This window comes from Telopea speciosissima, chromosome 5 (assembly GCF_018873765.1).
Source record: "Telopea speciosissima isolate NSW1024214 ecotype Mountain lineage chromosome 5, Tspe_v1, whole genome shotgun sequence".
NCBI classification, from domain to species: domain Eukaryota; kingdom Viridiplantae; phylum Streptophyta; class Magnoliopsida; order Proteales; family Proteaceae; genus Telopea; species Telopea speciosissima.
In genome coordinates this window covers 6,554,396-6,572,755 of record NC_057920.1, presented here as the reverse complement: position 1 = coordinate 6,572,755, position 18,360 = coordinate 6,554,396, and the positions used below count along the sequence as shown (strand labels likewise).

The 18,360-nt window shown below is 46.6% G+C and overlaps 1 protein-coding gene across 6 annotated transcripts in view; it reads right to left on the bottom strand.

Annotated features, from left to right (window-relative positions):
• LOC122660997 (cinnamoyl-CoA reductase 1-like) overlaps positions 1 to 18,360 on the bottom strand; it is a 62,518-nt gene that overhangs the window by 4,776 nt on the left and 39,382 nt on the right. For 2 of the 6 annotated variants that reach the window (XM_043856279.1, XM_043856277.1), the window contains exon 6: positions 16,866 to 17,080. In XM_043856279.1, coding sequence (XP_043712214.1) covers positions 16,948 to 17,080 — 133 coding nt within the window. In that variant the 3' untranslated portion in view covers positions 16,866 to 16,947. Of the gene's footprint in view, positions 1 to 7,518; positions 7,712 to 8,058; positions 8,065 to 16,858; positions 17,081 to 17,412; positions 17,603 to 18,360 lie in introns of those variants that run through there. The other 4 variants (XM_043856281.1, XM_043856280.1, XM_043856278.1 and 1 more) reach the window with 4 other exon arrangements.

The window sequence follows — 18,360 nt, the reverse complement described above, 5'->3', positions numbered from 1 at the left end:
TGTCACGATCGGTGATAAGTGCTTACCATTCTTCAAAACATTGAAGAACCTCCAAGCCCTAAGGACTTCACATGGACGGAAGAGTGCCAAAAGGCGTTTGGAGAATTGAAGGAGTACCTAGAGAGCCCACCCCGCTGGGCGACCGGAACCTAACGAAAAGTTGCGGCTATACCGGCCGCCACCCTGTCATGCGGTCGCAGATCGCTTGAAGGAAGAAGACAAAGTCCAGAGGCCCATCTACTACGTCACCATGTCCCGATCGATGCAGAGACCAGGTACACTAGGATCGAGAAGGTAGCCTATGCATTGGTAATCGGCAGCCAGAAGCTACGACCATACTTCCAAGCCCATACCATCGCAGTCCTCATAGACCTACCCTTGAAGAAGATATTGCACAAGCCGGACGTCTCCTGGACGATTGATAGCATGGGCGGTGGAGTTAAGTGAGCATGACATCAAGTTCCAACCAAGGACAACCATCAAAGGCCAGGCTCTTGCGATTTCAATGCGAGTGTACCCGATCTCGAGATCGAGTCACAAACAGGGAGCCCAAGAGAAGGATCACGGATCGTGGGACATGTTCGTGGACGGGTCGAGCAATGCGGCAGAAGCGGCGCTGGGCTCATATTAACCAGCCCAGGGATTTCGTATCCAATATGCTCTGCGGTTCACCTTCCAAGCATCCAATAATGAAGCAGAGTACGAGGCATTACTAGCTGGACTCGGGTGGCCAAAGCCATCCAAGTCACACACCTATCCACCCGGAGCGACTCCCACTCGTGGTGAACCAGGTGAATGGAGAGTATGAGGCAAAAGATGAGAGGATGGCATCATACCTAGCACGTGCTCAAGCATTGATCGAGGGTTTCGAGAAGTTTGAGATGGTTCGAGTTCCCAGGAGGAGAACGCCGCCGCGATGCCCTATCCAGGCTAGCCAATGAGGAACTCCAAATTTGGCTAGCGCAGATCTATGTTGAGATCCTGCATGAGCCAACGTATAAGGAAAAGCAGTTAACGAGATCACGGAGGGACCTAGCCGGATGGACCCTCTACTCAACTACCTCCGAACGATGTCTTACCGTAAGACAAGGCCGAGGCAAGGAAAATCAGATGAGAGCCGCAAAGTACACCGTCCTAGATGGGGTACTATACAAGCGGGGGCAACAACACCACTACTCCGGTGCCTAGGACCCAAGGGGGCGAGTACGCCCTAGCCAAGTCCATGAGGGGATATGTGGAAGTCACATGGGGGATGAGCCCTAGCCTACAAAATCCTCCGCTGGGGACTATACGGCCACGAATGCAAGAGGAGGCCATCCAATATGCCAAGAAGTGCGAGCAATGTCGCTTGTTCGCCCCAAGATTCCATCTACCCGCCACCAAGCCGACATCAATCCTCAACCCCATACCTTTTGCCATGTGGGGACTAGACATCTTAGGCAACTTCACCGCAAAGCACCAGGAAACGAAGTACATGGTCGTCGCGATCGACTACTTCACCAAGTGGGTTGAAGCTAAACCCTTGGCCAAGATAACAGAGACAAAGATGGAGAAGTTCGTCCGCGACGACGTCATCTACAAGTTCGGGGTACCACGGATCCTCATCTCAGATAACGGAAAACAATTCCATAACCCTAAATTCCAAGCATTCATCACACTACAACATCGACTATCGGCCCGTGTCGGTAGCATACCCACAGGCCAATGGTCGTGGAGGTCACCAATGTAACGCTATCGGAAGGAGTCAAGAAAAGGCTAGAAGGAGCCAAAGGCAAGTGGGTAGAAGAGCTACCAAGCGCCCCGTGGGCATACCGAACTACAAGCGGACGCCCACGGGAGAGAGCCCATTCCGCCTAGCATATGGCATCAAGCATTGGCGCCAGTGAGTCTCGCGCTATGTCCCATAGGGTTCTCGCACTTCAATGAACGCACTTATGTCGACGGGACTGCGGCGAACCTAGACTTTATAGATGAGGTCCGCGAAAGAGCACTACTAAGGAACGCCGCCTACCAAACGAACGCATCGCTGGTACTATAACGCCAGGGTCAAGGAAAGGCTATTCCACCAGGGAGATTTAGTACTACGGAGGGCAAGTGCATCGCAGCCCACAAAAGGCGGGGAAGTCACACCCAATCGGGAAGGACCCTACATAGTCTCCAAGCGTATACGCCTGTGGACTTACCGCTTGAAGACTCCAGGGGGCAAGAAGGTAGACCGCACTGAACTCGAACATCCAAGAAGTACTACCAAGAGAAGCATAGCAGAGTAGTGGTAGGGGTAATGTAGAGCAGAGGGAGTAGCAATAGAGACAACATCAAAGACAATGTGAATTTCGTCAAAATAAAGAAATGTTGCAAGAATACTTGTCTTCTCCTACCACTCAATCGAACCAACACCGAGGCTTCGTGCCTAAGGCGGTATGCCAACATCGAGGCTTCGTGCCTAAGGCGGTATGCCAACATCGAGGCTTCGTGCCTAAGGCGGTATGCCAACATCGAGGCTTCGTGCCTAAGGCGGTATGCCAACATCGAGGCTTCGTGCCTAAGGCGATATGCCAACACCGAGGCTTCGTGCCTAAGGCGGTATGCCAACATCGAGGCTTCGTGCCTAAGGCGGTATGCCAACATCGAGGCTTCGTGCCTAAGGCGGTATGCCAACATCGAGGCTTCGTGCCTAAGGCGGTATGCCAACATCGAGGCTTCGTGCCTAAGGCGTATGCCAACATCGAGGCTTCGTGCCTAAGGCGATATGCCAACATCGAGGCTTCATGCCTAAGGCGACATGCCAACACCGAGGCTTCAAGCCTAAGGCAACATGCCAACACTGAGGCTTCATGCTAAGGCGCTATGCCACCATTGAGGCTCTACGCCTAAGGCGTTAACTATAAAGGGTCAGAGAGCATCAACGCGCAAATAATCACCAAGAGACAAGGCAATCAAAGAAAAGCAAAAGCGATCACATAGAAAAGTCATAGTAGTTACAATTCAAGTTCAAAAAAGGAAAAAGGTGGAGACGCTACAGGATCGGGACGATCGTAAGGTCAATGGATCACGAGTGGTGGGTCACCTCCGACCAGCTGGAGACATCATGTCCGCCTGGGAGGACGTGCAAGAAGACTTCCCTCAGGCAGATGGCCTCCACCTCCCGACACCGGAGTGCTCTCCACCCCAAACGCACCCTAAGCGCCGCAGTAAAACTCGTGAGAACCCCGAGACAGAAGTCATAGTCGGGGTCACCTCCAGACACAAGCGGCTAAGTCCCGACCCTCCCTCATAGGCGGGCTGAAGTCGCACGATACAAATGGCCGAGAACGCAGAGGATGCCTGGAACTCACCACGCCGCTCACCTGGCAGATGCCACCCACCTCATGCCTTCCCCTCAATGAATGAAGCTCCTCCTCCAAAGCAAGAACCCTAGTCGAGCTCTCGGCCGCACCAGCAGAAGTCACACGCAGCTCCTCGACACCTCTAGGAGCTTCCCTGACGCCACAACGAGCTCCCCGACACCCTCTCCCGCGTCGCCTCGGCCCTCTCACGGCATCGACTGACCACCGGAGCTCCCTCTCCATGTCACGCAGGTGCGCAGTATCCGCACCTCCCGAGAAGCGTGACCCTTCGGTCGAAGCACCGCCTCGGAATACGGTGATGGACCTACAATCAACATGGCAAGAGATAAAATAGTGTAAAAATAAATGGAGCAATGGACATGAGGAAACAGGGAAGGAATAACTCACCGAAGCCATGTCATGGTAGAGAGTCTGGGCCGACAAGCATCGCTAAGCCTCTGCAAGGCCATCCTCGCGGTAGGGAGCTCGCCCTATCCACCCACTCCCGCGATACGCCGGCCTCACCCAAGGTGATCACCAGGGACTCACCCGGCGTGGGAAGATCAGTGGCAGGGACCGCCCGAAGAACTCACACCCTTCCCCTTGGAAAGAGGCAATACAGAGGAATCAGAAGGAACAACAGAGGGAGGCAGAGGCGCAGAGCCTGGAACGCCACCGTCACCAGGAGAAGTACGGGGAAGGAGGACCCGCACGCCAGAGCTTGTCACGCGGGCATGTCTGGTCCACCCTTCCGCTTCGCTCCAACAACCACAAGTGCGAAGCACCACTAACATCGGTCACTCCAGCAGATGGACCACCCGAGAAGCGGCCTTCCTCCGCGATTGCCGCATGAGCAAATCAAGTCCGGACGCGTATCCACCGCATAGATCGACCCACCAATTAGATGACACATACATTCAAATACCAACATGCCAATCAAGTACAAAAGACAATGCTCTTACCAGACTCGCCTTCCGAGAGACAAGAAGGCCTCCGAGTCCAACTCCTGGACGTGGAACGGATCGCGACCCAGGCACGGCTTGAGGGAGTCACCCTCAAAATCACTCACTCAAGCCCCCGATTGACCCTCTTGAGGTCAATAACTTCCCTAACGGTCCGTAGTGGGCATCGGGGACCGTGGCAAAAAAGAAGCGATCCCTCCAATACTTCACGTTGCTAGTAATCCCCGTGAGAAGCTCCACAGAGGCATAGGGCCCTTGAGCATGCGGCGAGCAAAGTGATAACGTCCATGGTTCCCCTTCTTCAACGGATAAAAGTGGGAGAATAGGGGAACAAGTGCGCACGCCCAGCGGGTGAAGAAGACATAGAAACCCAAGATCACCCTCCAAGAGTTGGGCAACACCGCCCAGGGGGTGAGGTGCCAATGCTCTAACACCAACTCGACAAAGCGAGGGATAGGAAGGCGAAGGCCCCGGAGGAAAAATGCACTAGTAGAGGCGATCTCCCCGCACGATGAGAGAAGGCATACTCGCTAGGCCCAGGAGCGCGCAACATGACCTCGGCGGGATATGAAACTCCTCACGGAGGGAAACCAAGTCGAGGGTGACAAGACGCTAGCAACAGTGGCCTAACCTATCGCCAGGACCGCATGAGGATGCCGCCCGAGAGGGCTGCACGAGCCCTACGGGGACCGGAGACACTAGAAGGTCCCACTCGTCCACCAAGATCACCGGGGAGGGTATAGAGGGCGGAGTACCCACGAAGAAGGCGATCCGGGGAACACTCCTCCAAGATCCAACCCCGATCAAGCAGACCAAGGTCACCAGGAACGACATGAAGGACAAGAGGGGAACGAACTACTTACTCGAGAAAGCAATCTCCCTGTCGGCAAGAAAAGGAAAGGAATGTCACCCGCAAAATATAAACAGCAGATCCATCACATACAAGAGGAGGAATAGGGAAGAAGAACGAGGGTCCATCACGTCCTCCACGCCGCGGCCACCATAGGCGCGGCATCACCAAGCAAGGCGTGGACCACACCCAGCATGGCCACCTGGCGCCAGCGGCTGCTCAGCCACAAGCCGCTCACTGCGGGCGCAGCTCACGGGCGGCGCAGCCTCACCACGGCACGGCCCACGCAGCTAGCGCCTCACGGCGCGCCCAACCAGGCGGCGCGGCTCACCACGGCGCGCTGCCCACGCAGCGCGGCTCACCACGGCGCTGCCCAGCCAAGCAGCGCGGCCTCACCCGGCGCGGCTCACCACAGCGCCTCCCAACCGCGGGCGCGCCTCATCACGGCGCGCCTCACCACCGCCCTCACGCGGGCGCGGCTCACTCGCGGGCGCGCTTCACCGCAGCGCGCGCCCCAACCAGGGCGCGGCTCACCAAGGGCGCGGCTCACCACTGGCGCGCCACCATGGCGCAGCCTCACTCACGGCAGCGCCTCAACCGCAGCGCGGCCTCACCCCGGGCGCGGCCTCACCGCGGGCGCGGCCTCACCACGGGCGCGGCCACACTCGCGGGCGCGGCCTCACCGCGGCCACACCCGCGGGCGCGGCCACACTCGCGGGAGCGGCCTCACCGCGGCCACACCCCGCAAGCGCGGCCTCGAGGAGACACCCCACACAAAAAAAAAAAAAAAAGAGGGGTTGGAATCGATGTACCTCAGAAAAAAGGTGATCGCGCCGGAAGGACAACCACACGGCAATGACGTAGCCACACCACGAGGCACAACCAAGGAATAGAGGTCACAAGAGGCAAGGCACTCAAGCTTTCCAAGCAAACCAAGGCACCAAGAGAACACCACCCAAGCACAAGGACCCAAAAATCAAGCAAAGTAGATACTAGTGGAGGTGACCCAAAAACAAACACATGGTGGGCACCAAAAAGAGGACAAAAGACAAAAAGAAGAAAGGAGAGCAAAAGGGAAGACAAAAAGTAAGATAGAGAAATGAGAAGTGAAAGAAGAAGGGAGAGGAAGGAACATATACCTACAAAAAACAAAAAGAAAAAGTGTAGGAGGTGAGGTTTGAACCCCAACCTCTCCTACCTCATCGGTGGATTTACAGCAAACCCCACAGAAAGTTTATTCGCAGCGGACCCCTCACTATGCAAAGACACCTACTCTCTTGGACATCCTATCCCAAGAGAGTGGGGGCAAATGATACATCCAATATTCACAGGCCAATCAACGACCGCCACGTGTCATAGACGACCCGCTTCATAGCCAAGGGGAACGAACCGAGTCCCAACACCATTCGGGGCGGCCACTACTCGGCGCGGCCACACATCCGGGCGCGGCCTCCTCACGGCCTCACCTAGGCGCGGCCTCACCCAGCGCAGCCTCCTCACCAGCGCGGCCTCACCTAGGCGCGGCCTCCTCACCAGGGCGCGGCCTCACCCAGGCAAGATCATGGGCACCTCGAGGTGGGGGCCACCCATCTACGACCCCGCATCATGGACACCGAGGTGGGGCCACCCATCTACGACCCGATCGTATCGCTAAGACTCATGTCACCGCGCAGACTCTAGACCCTTAGAGGTCACGTCATCCGCAGGATTCAAGCACCAAGGACGTTATCACCACACGCGGATATCTATCCACCAAGGATCCTGATGCAACCAGACACTCCTCCCGCGGGAGATGGCCAATCGAGATAGAGCCCCGTTACTCGGGGCCTCTATCCACTCAACGGCACAATCGTCAATCAAACGGGGACTCTCCACACCGCCATATGCTACTATAAAAGGCAAGGTCGCAACCCCATCAAGGGACATCTAAACTCATACTTGAATAATCACTATTCATCCTTCGCGCCAGAGATCTAACTTTGGCATCGGAGAGCCCTAGGCCGGACCACACCGGTTCTCTCTGTTGACCCCTTTGGTCCACTTGCGTGACGGCACTCGCAGGACCGCTCGACGATTTCTTGACGCAACAATACTAAACCTAAGCAACCTGTGGTGGGTTGGGTCGATCTAAGATTAAGCCAAGCAAAGCCTCAATGTATTGAGGGCGGGTCTTGGTGCAACGGTAATTAAAGGTTGCTCTATTGTGACTAAATGGTCACGGGTTCAAGTGGAAACAGCTTCTATGCAAAAGCAGGGGTAAGGCTGCGTACATTATGACCCTCTCTAGAACCCGCAGTGATAGGAGCCTCATGCACTGGGTACACCCTTTAGACAGATAACAAGGTGAACCCGGCCAGATCGTACATGAAAACTGGCTTACTTCTTTGGACAGTTGTAGTTAGGATACAAGCTTCTCAGCTTGTCCACCAAATCCTTTGTTTTGATCATGTGTGATGTACATATGTATCTCCCTTCTGCTTCAAGCTTCTCATTTACCAGCAGCAGTTCTGCTTCAGCTACATCACGGACATCTACGATATTCAAGACTTTGTTTTCCACAGACTCAGATCCTTCTGCTTGGAAATGTTGGAAAGAAGTAACTTAAAAATAGACCTCCATTTCCAACAAGGTAAAAAAGATAGGTCTACAAGGGGGTCAGCTCAACATGCAAATGGGTATGAAAATGTAGAGGAAATTTTTCTCACAGGAAGACTCCTACATTAAAACAGAGTTTTACAAATTCTTAGGCATAACAAAATTATACATATCTATGTTATAAATCACAGAAAATGTTGTGCATCCTTTTTTTTTTGTTGTCAATGAATCCAACACAGTTCACTCGTGCAGTTGTAAAAGGGGAAGGAGGGGTCATAATGTATGCAGCCTTACCCCTTCTTTCGCAGAGAATAAGTTTCCAGACTCGAACCTGTGACCACTTGGTCAGTGGTCACAATGGAGCAACTTTACCGTTGCATCAATGGCCACCTTCTATGCAGTGTAAACTAATTTCAATGTCGATATGTGAGTTGATTAATTATCGGGTTAATCATTGATGAAAATCTAAATACATGGGTTAACGTGACTTGTTACTTGTTATTCTTGAGATGGACCATATCGGTTCATTGTAGAAGTGGGTCAGGGTTTGGGAGTATTATAAATACTTTTGGTGAGCATCCCTGTAGTCACTTTTTTCTTTTTGTTTTTCTCTTTTCTCCACAAGAAAGAGAGCTCCACGGGAGATTTGGAGACTATAAAAGATTCTTATCGTGGTTATCCAAGTTTGGTTGGTGACTTCGCAATTGTTCTTCGTCAAGACACGCAGGTGCAAATACATATTCTTTATTCAACCGTGCCATAGTTTTTTGTATGAAACTTGTTTAGGGTTTCAGGAAAATCCAAAGATTCTAATGGTTAGCATTAGATCTAAATCATACAAAATTAAAATCGATATTTTGTATTATAGCCATTAATTTTGGGGTTCAATGATCGACCCGTTTAATGAAATAAAAAGGAGAAAAGGAAAAAAATTTTTAAAAATGAATAACCTAGATCGGTTGGAAATTTTCAAGCCGACGAACAGGGGGAAGATTTGTAGACCAATTGATGACAGGTGGGTGGTTGTTGGTCACCGTTTTGCATTAAAAAAATGCAAGAGACGGTCGCAGCCAGCTAGGCGGCGACCATGGGTGTTTCGATATCATGCAAAGGGGTTCCAACTAATAGATGGCCGGTAATCTGTCATCCAAGTGGCAGCGATGAGCCTCCAAGGGAGTAGCGTGGCCAACGGTTTCCTCTAGATCGGCCACGGTCGAGTTTTCAAAATCCAAAAAAGGTTAGGATTCGTTTTTTCATGTTTTGTATGTGGAAGATGAAGGAATATTTCAGGTGATGATGTGGTGGGGAGGAACAGAGGGAAGGGAAGACGGTAACATGGGGTGTGGTGGTGGGTTGGAGGGAGGTAGGGGGTGGGAGGTGGGGGGTGGGGTTGGATTGGGTTGCAGCAAGAAGTGGGGGCGGTAGTGTTGCAGGAAGAAGAAGGGAAGGTGATGTGGGGTTGATTAGATTTTTATGTGAAAATTTTTTTTTTTTAGGAAAAATTAAAAATTGAATAATTGGATTGATTATAATCTAGTTTAAATCCTCAAACGCAATATATGAAATATCGGCTACCTAAACTACAATATGACAAAATATTAGATATCCTGAGTGTCATTTACCCAGAAATAAATGAAGTAAACTTTAGGAAACATTCAAGACTTTTTTTTAAGGGTTCAAGATAGGGGTGTAAATAAATAGTCAAAATCCGTTTCCGTATCTGTGTTCGTATCTGTTTAGTACTATCTGAATCCGTCCGAAAGTTAAACGAATGCGGATACGGATAGGCTATAGCTATCCGAAAAGCTATATTTACATGTAAACGGATAAAATATCCGATCCATATTTGTGTCCGTATCCGTTTAGCACTATCCGAATCCTTCTGATAGTTAATCGGATGCGGATGCGGATGTGGATATAGCACTATCCGAGCCGAATCCGATCCATTTACAGCCCTAGTTCAAGGGGGGTAAGAATACATTCGTTAGAAAACGCAACCTTGAAATAATTTTCGAGTCTGGGCCTTGGTCCTATCTTTTCCCCTGTTTCTAGGTATGGTATTCTCTAGCTGGGTTCTTCCTCTCTTCTGACTTCCGTTGTGTCATTATTAATCATAAAGGAAAGGTAAATTACACATTACCCCCTAATTTTTAAATAAAACTTAAATCAACCCCTCTACAATAACGGTGTTAGTGTGTTGTTAGTTATTGATGTGAAAAGATTATTTTACCCTTGTACTAAAACATTAGAATTGAATTTACAATACTACCCTTCCTTGATCTTCAACATTAGTCAAAGGTAGTTTAGAGATTTAAATTTATTTAACTGCTGACATCATCACTTAACAACATAAAACTAACAATAGAGACTAATTTATCATATTGAGATCCAAACCAAAGTGTGATTTGAGATTTTTCAAAAAACCGGGGGATGACCTGAGTTTCGTTTGAAAACTAGGGGTGATGTGTAATTTACCCTAAAGGAAAACTAGGAAGCATTGAAGCACATTCTATTGCTTCTAGTTGCTCCGGAAATAAGTGGGAATGTACCATGGTTGTTGAAAAACCATGCCAATTATACATTCTGAATCAAGTCATAGCAAGTCAATGCTCATTCTATCAGAATCACACTAAAGTGCGTAAATTGAGTACTGTTTTGAGTTCCTCTTGACTTCAGTAAACTGAACTATTTATATGAAGGCAAAGTATATTTGGTTGGCCTCACAAGATAAGTTTAGCTAATCAGCCCAAAAAGTTTGCCACATAGAATGTTGGGTGAGACTTAATCTTGGCCAATTAGAGCCATAATTCTCTTGTTCATTTTTCAAATTTCAATCCAAATGGAGCTTGCCAAGTAGCAAAATAAGGACTTAGAAAATCCTGGTTGAATGGAGAGATTCACACAGTAGTTGGAGTACCAAGCGAATATATATATACATGAGGATGCATACCGATACTTGGTCATATATGCTGAATATGAGTTTGAAACTTAACAAGTGATCCATACAAACTGTCCTGTATCTATCTAATGCATCAGAATCGCAACATCATTTTTCGCGTGGCAAAATTTTGGGGCAATCAAAGAAAGCTTACCTTGATGGGATTGTAATGCGGCATTTTTTTTTACCTTTATAAGAGACGATCAGAGTTTTCCTTCACCACAGTGAAGATGGAATCGCAACATTATTTTTCCAATGGTTACCTGAGACTTGCAAATAGGGGTGTAAATGAATAGCCAAAATCCGTTTTCGTATCCGTGTCCATATCCGTTTAGCACTATCTGAATCCGTCCGAAAGCTAAACGGATGCGGATATGAACAGGCTATAGCTATCCGAAAAGCTATATTTACATGTAAATGGATAAAATATCCGATCCATATCCGTTTAGCACTATCCGAATCCGTCCGATAGCTAATCGGATGCGGATACGGATATAGCACTATCTGAGCCGAATCCGATCCGTTTACAGCCCTACTTGCAAAGGGTGTTTTGGACCTTCGACAATAGGGGAGGGTGTTAATGATGACATCACTACTCCAGTCTCCAAGAGTCCAATTGTAGCATCTATAACAATGCAGACCTGCAATCGTGACCAGTAGACAAGAAGAGGGGAGAAGATGGAGAAGGAGAAGAGAGATCGATTAGGAGAGTAGGAAACCTCCCTCACGATTCTAATTAATTGAATCATGAGGAGAGGCAATATAATTTATAATGACTTAACCACATTACAAAAGTAAATACCCAAACTACCCTTAGTACAGAAAATAAATTAGAAACATAAATAAGATATAAATCAAACCAAACACCCACAGACTACTAAATTCTAATCGACATCCTCAACACTCCCCCTCAAGCTGGAGCGTACACATCACCATGAACCAGCTTGGAACAATCCTCCAAGAACTGAGGTCGAAACAAAGCCTTTGTAAACATATCTCCAAGCTGAAACTGTTAACGAACAACAGGAGTGACAATGAGCTTCTTCTGAACAGCATCTCGAACAAAATGACAATCAACTTCAATGTGTTTAGTCCGTTCATGAAAAACAGGGTTGTTGGCAATGTAAATAGCAGCTTGGTTATCACAGTACATCTCCATGGGCTGATCATTGAAATAACCAAGCTCAATAAGGAACGAACGAATCCACATCAACTCTATAGCAGTATGAGCCATGGCTCTATATTCAGCCTCAACACTGGAACGAGCTACAGTCGTCTGTTTCTGGCTCTTTCAAGTAACCAAATTTCCTCCAAAGAAGGTACACTAACCTGTGGTCGATCTTCTATCGCCATCAGAACCAGCCCAATCCACATCAGAGAACCCAACCACGTTGGTATGACCATGGCGACAATACACTAATCCCTTACCAAGAGCACTTTTGAGATATCTTAGAAAGCGACAGGCAACATCGCAATGTACTTGCTTAGGGTTCTGCATGAACTGACTAACAACCCCTACAACAAAGGAGATATCAAGACGAGTAACTGTGAGATAAATAAGTTTACCAACCAGACGTCGATATTGATGTATGTCACCAAACTATTTGTCATCAGAAGCACCAAACTTGATATGGGGATCCATAGAAGTATCAATAGGTTTACAACCTAACATCCCTATCTCATCAAGTAAATCAAGGACAAGCTTTCTCTGGGACAGGCTAAGACCTCGAGAGCAGCGAACAACCTCAATGCCAAGAAAGTACCTGAGGCTACCTAAGTCCTTGATCTAGAAATTATCATGTAAATAAGTCTTCACCTATGCAATTCCAGAAACATCATTACTAATAACAACGATGTCATCAACATATACTGCGAGAATGACCATGTTAGACCCCTGACGTCTAACAAAACTAGAGTGATCAGAATAGCACTGAAAAAACCCATAACCAACCACAACATTGCTGAATTTATCAAACCATGCACGAGGAGACTATTTCAGTCCATAAATTGCCTTATGAAGGCGACAAACCCGGACACTATCCTCCCCCTGAGCAACATACCCAGGAGGCTGCTCCATATATACCTCCTCCTGAAGATCACCATATAAGAAGGCGTTCTTCACATCCATCTGAAATAGAGGCCAATCAAGGTTGACTGCCAAGGAAAGTATGATACGAACAGAATTCAAACGCGCAACAGGAGAGAAGGTCTCAAAATAATCGACCCCATAGGTCTGTGTAAACCCTTTCGCAACCAAACGGGCCTTGAGCCGTTCCACAGTACCATTTGGATTGTACTTAACTGTATACACCCAACGACACTCAACAAGATCTTTACCAGGTGGTAGATCCACTAATGACCAAGTCGTATGAGAGATCAAGGAATCCATCTCCACATCCATAGCATGTTTCCACCCCGGGTGAGACAAGGCAAGTGTATAAGAAGTGGGAACAAAGGTAGAGTGTACTGTAGTAGCAAAAGCACGATAAGAAGTTGGGAGATGAGCAACAGAAACATAATTTGCCAACGGGTAAAGGGAACTATTTTGAGTGCAAGTACGAGTACATTTGCGCAAAGCAATAGGACGGTCATCAGCATCTAAAGGAGGATCCGCAGGCAAGAACTCAGCTGGTGGCGGTAGAGGGGCAGCAACAGCATTTTGAGGCAGCACAGGCGGAGGCTACTGTTGGGCACGACGATGATAGACCTGCAGAGGATTGGCAACTAACAAAAGAAGTGAAACAGTCGTAACAATCGAACTAACAACACCAGTATCAGCAGTAAGATCAATATCATTGGGAGAACTAGGAAAATAAGGAGTATTTTCGAAGAAAGTCACATCAACGGAAACAAATTGTTGGTGAGAAACAAGATCAAAACACCGATATCACTTCTGGGTACGAGAATAACCAAGAAATACACACTTGATAGCCCTAGGTGACAATTTATCAAGGCCAGGGCGAAGAACATGAACAAAACATTGGCAACCAAAAACACGATGAGGAAGAGAGAAAGCAGCCCGCTCCAGAAAAACAACATTAAAGGGAATTTGATCATGAAGAACTGAGGAAGGCATACGATTAACCAAGAAATAAGCAGTCAACACTGCATCTGCCCAATAGAGTTTAGGAACATTCACATGAAACATTAATGATCTAGTAATGTCTAACAAATGGTGGTTTTTGCGCTCCGTCACACCATTTTGTTGTGGTGTATAAGAGCAACTAATTTGATGAAGAATGCCATTGTCAGAACAAAAGGAAAAAATCTCATGTTGAACCATTTCTAGAGCATTAGCAGTATGTAAAATTTTCAAATGAACACCATTGAATACAAATTTCATTATAAAATTGTTTGAAAACAGAAACAAACTCAGATCTATCCTTCAAGAGCTACAACCATGTCATCCGAGAATGATCATCAATAAAACTGACAAAATAACAAAAACCTAATCGACTCTTAACCCTACATGGACCCCAAATATCAGAATGGACTAACTGAAATAAAGAAGTACTCCTAGACTCTGGACTCAAAGGAAAAACAGTTCGATGATGCTTGCCAAACTCACAAGCTTCACACTCAATACGGGAGACAGATTTGCAGCTAGGAACCAGATGTCGCAGCTTGGATAAGGAAGGATGTCTTAGCCGATAGTGCCAATGTAATGGAGAAACACCAGAAGAAATAGCAACAGCCGTTGTTAGAGAAGTTGCCAAATCAAAATAATAGAGACCACCCTTCTCATGCCCGCCACCAATCGTCGTCCTCGTTGCGAGATCCTGGAAAACACAATGAGATGGATGAAAGGTTATAGAGCAATTTAAAGATTCAGTTAACTGACTAACAGACAAAAGATTAAGAGGCAGCCTAGGTACATGAAGAATATTAGTCAAGGAAAAATTAAAGGATAAGGGGATATCCCCATTACCAGTAACAAGAATAAAAGATCCATCGACAATTAAAATCCGAGACGAAGTAGTAGACTGAGTAAAAGAGGAAAATAAATTAGGCTTACCAATCATATGAGAAGATGCACCGGAGTCAATGACCCACGGAGAGGATGAAGAGGCAAAACATGCAGTAGTACCTGAGTGGGCAAGAGTAGCTGTACGAGTAGAAGATGATGCCTCCAGTTGTTGAACTTGTTGTAACAGTTGAGAAACCAGATCACTAGAAGTACTACCACCATCAGTAGGAGACCCATGATTAGTGAGTAGGAGACCCATGATTAGTGTTAGAAGGATGCACAGAATCAACCGCTCCATCAGAGACTGCGGCATTGGCAAACTGCTCTCGAGCCCATTGTGGTTTGCCATGTTTCTGCCAACATTTTTCAACAGTGTGGTTAGGACGACCACAATGAGAACACCGTCGAGAACCACCATCACTAGAAGATGAACCAACCCCATAACTAGAAGATGAACCAGCAGGGTTCGAACCAGCCCCTCGACCACTAGAAACAGCCCCATGGCCACGACCACCTCGAGAAGAGGTATCACCACCACGACTACGCCCTCTAGTAGAAATAAGAAGGGCAGAATTGTCCTCAGAGACAAGAGCTGCATCAGATTTGACCATGGAAGGAGAAACAACCCTTTGTATGCGACAGTAAGCTTCATTTATAGACGGGATCTTCTCACTAGTCAATAATTGGCTTTTGACTGACTAAATATCAGAATCTGACCCAGAGAGGAACTTAGCAACAAGAAATTCAGAACGTTGAGCCTTAATCACAACAGCATCAGTAGATATAGGCTGGTACACATTGAGTTCCTCCCACATACTCTTCAAAGAGTTGTAGTATTTGCCAAGCGATTTTTTCCTCTTGCTTGAAGGGGAAAAACTTTTCATACAGATCATAAATGCGTGAGAGGTTAGTGTCTTGACAATAGCTCTCCTTGAGTTCTTCCCAAACACCCTTGGCAGTTTTATGAAACATCACGTTTGAGGCTATGGAGGGCTCCATGCTATTCCAAAGCCAGCAGAGGAGGGTTGCATTCTCAGCCTTCCAATCTTCATAGTTATCATCAGTAGAGGCTGGAGGAGTCATAGTCAGGTAGGACATCTTCCGGCGAGCAGTAACATATACCTCAAAGGCTTGAGACTAGAGAAGAGAGTTCGAAACACCATTCACCTTGATGGTAGTAATTTGAACATTAAAGTGATCTGTAGGAGGCTTAGAATCAACCATAATAACCAAGTAGATAATACCTCAAAACTTGGACAGATGCAGCCAACAAATAGAACAGGCCAAGCCAAATTGATTTCAGCCCAAAAAAACCCAAAATAGGGCAAAAAACAGAGGATCCGATAACCCTGAGAGCAGTAGCCAAAAAGGGAACCAATTTATGGCCAAATAATCACCAAACAGCAGAGAATAAAACCCCAGACCAGCAGCCAACGAAGAGAAAATAAAATCCCAGGAGAGACAAAATCGATTTCCACAGGGTTTTTGGAAAATTGATCTTAGATGGGGGCAGAGAACACTTCATCCATCAAACTTGCAGACAGTCAAACTTTAGCACAGCAGGGAACCCTAGTGCATCATCATAATATGACTAGGGTTCAGGCAACATAAGGCAGCATATGGTTGCGGTGGACCACGACAAGGGAGAGCACAAAAACTCCTTCAAAACCACAGGAGAGGGGAAGATTGTGGATCAGAATTGATGCTCTGATACCATGTAACAAGGCAGACCTACAATCGTGACTAGTAGAGAAGAAGAGGGGAGAAGATGCAGAAGGAGAAGAGAAGAGGAAGATGGAGAAGAGAGATCGATTAGGAGCGCAGGAAACCTCCCTCACGATTCTAATTAATTGAATCGTGAGGAGAGGCAATATAATTTATAATGACTTAACCACATTACAAAAGTAAATACCCAAACTACCCTTAGTACAGAAAATAAATTAGAAACATAAATAAGATATAAATCAAACCAAACACCCTCAAACTACTAAATTCTAATCGACATCCTTAACAACATCAAATCACCATGTGAATCTCTTCATCCTACGTAACAGAACTTTTGCATGCCTAATAACACCTCTATAGGTGTATTTAGAACATGTAATAGGTAAAAACGTATTTTCAAACCAATGCATAAGTGGAGTTAAGATGTAACTTCCTCTCTCGGCTGTCGCAACAAAACACCTTATATATTAGAGACATAAAAACTTACCATGGCCTCCACCCTTGTGAAGCCCTCATGCATAGTTGTACAATGTCCATGAGTTATTCTTTATTGGCAGTCAATGAAAAAGAGAAGTGTCATTTGGTTAATCCAAGAGACCAGACTCCTGGTAGCTTTTAACAGAATCAACAAGTGTCTCTTCCAATGGCCTGAATTTTAACCCCAACCGCTGCAATTTCTCTGAACTCAGCTTAGCACCTTCATCTACCTCAGTAAAACTGCCAAATCATAGATAAATAATATTAAGAGAAGATCTTATAAGGGAAAAACCCAAGTTCACTATTCAGGTATAAGGTGAAGGAGATATACCCAACACATGACGAAAACAGGCCAAAAATTGCAAGAACTGCAACTTGGACCAGGTATAGAACAACCAAAGACTTACATACTTCACCCTAACCTAATAAGTCTAACCCAATATACTTAGACCTAAACAACCTGTGGTGGATTGAAATACAGAGATATAGACAGATGACAAGGTGAACCCAGATTGCACAGGGGGCCCAATGGCCTCACCTATAGTTTTCTTAGTACATGAAAGCAGACTTACATCTTTGGATAGCTGTAGTTAGGAAATAAGCTCCGCAACTTGTCCACCAAGTCCTTTGCTGTGGCCATGTGTGCTGAACACACGTATCTCCCTTCTGCTTCATGCTTCTCGTATGCCAGCAGCAGTGCTTCAGTTATATCACGAACATCTACAAGCCCCCAGCCTCTGTTTTCCACGGACTCAGATCCATCTGCTTGGTCATGTTGGAAAGAAATAACTTTTAAAATAAAGCTCAATTTCCAAGAAGGGGGGAAAAGATGTCTAGAAGGGGTCAGCTCAATATGCAAATGGTTATGACAATGTTGAGCGAAAATTTCTCAGGAAGATTCCTTTCTACATTAAAACAGAGTTTTATGAAATCTTAGGCATGCCTCCAACAGAATTACGTGACATATAATACTTGTTATAAATTAATATAATATGTCATGCATTTTTGTACCTTTATTATAAAATATGAGCAGTACAATCGCTACATATCTGTATATAAATCTTACGTTCTACTGGAAAAGGGAAAACAAATTCAAGCAGGAGCTAGAAAATCAGTCACCCCAACTTCAAGGCAAACTCAAGCTTCAAATCATGGAAATCAAAATAGAAACCTGCGGAATTGACTCATGGAATGCAAACTGTAAAAACAAAAACCACGAAACACGAACAAACAAAACAGAGGAAACAAAGATGACACAGAGATTTAATGTGGTTCACACACCAATATGATGTGCTATGTCCATGGGCGAAACTGAAGATGGTTCACTATGTAAAAGGAAGAAGATTACAGTGGAGATCTCGCAAGAACATCAAAACAGCAGCAAGAACTCTGACCCAAAAACCCAAACTCGAAAATCCCCTAATGTCACTTGTTTCACTTGCTTACACAACAAGAGGGGTAAACATATAAATACTCCTCCAAACGGGTCCGACCCATCGGGTATAGCATCATAGAACTCA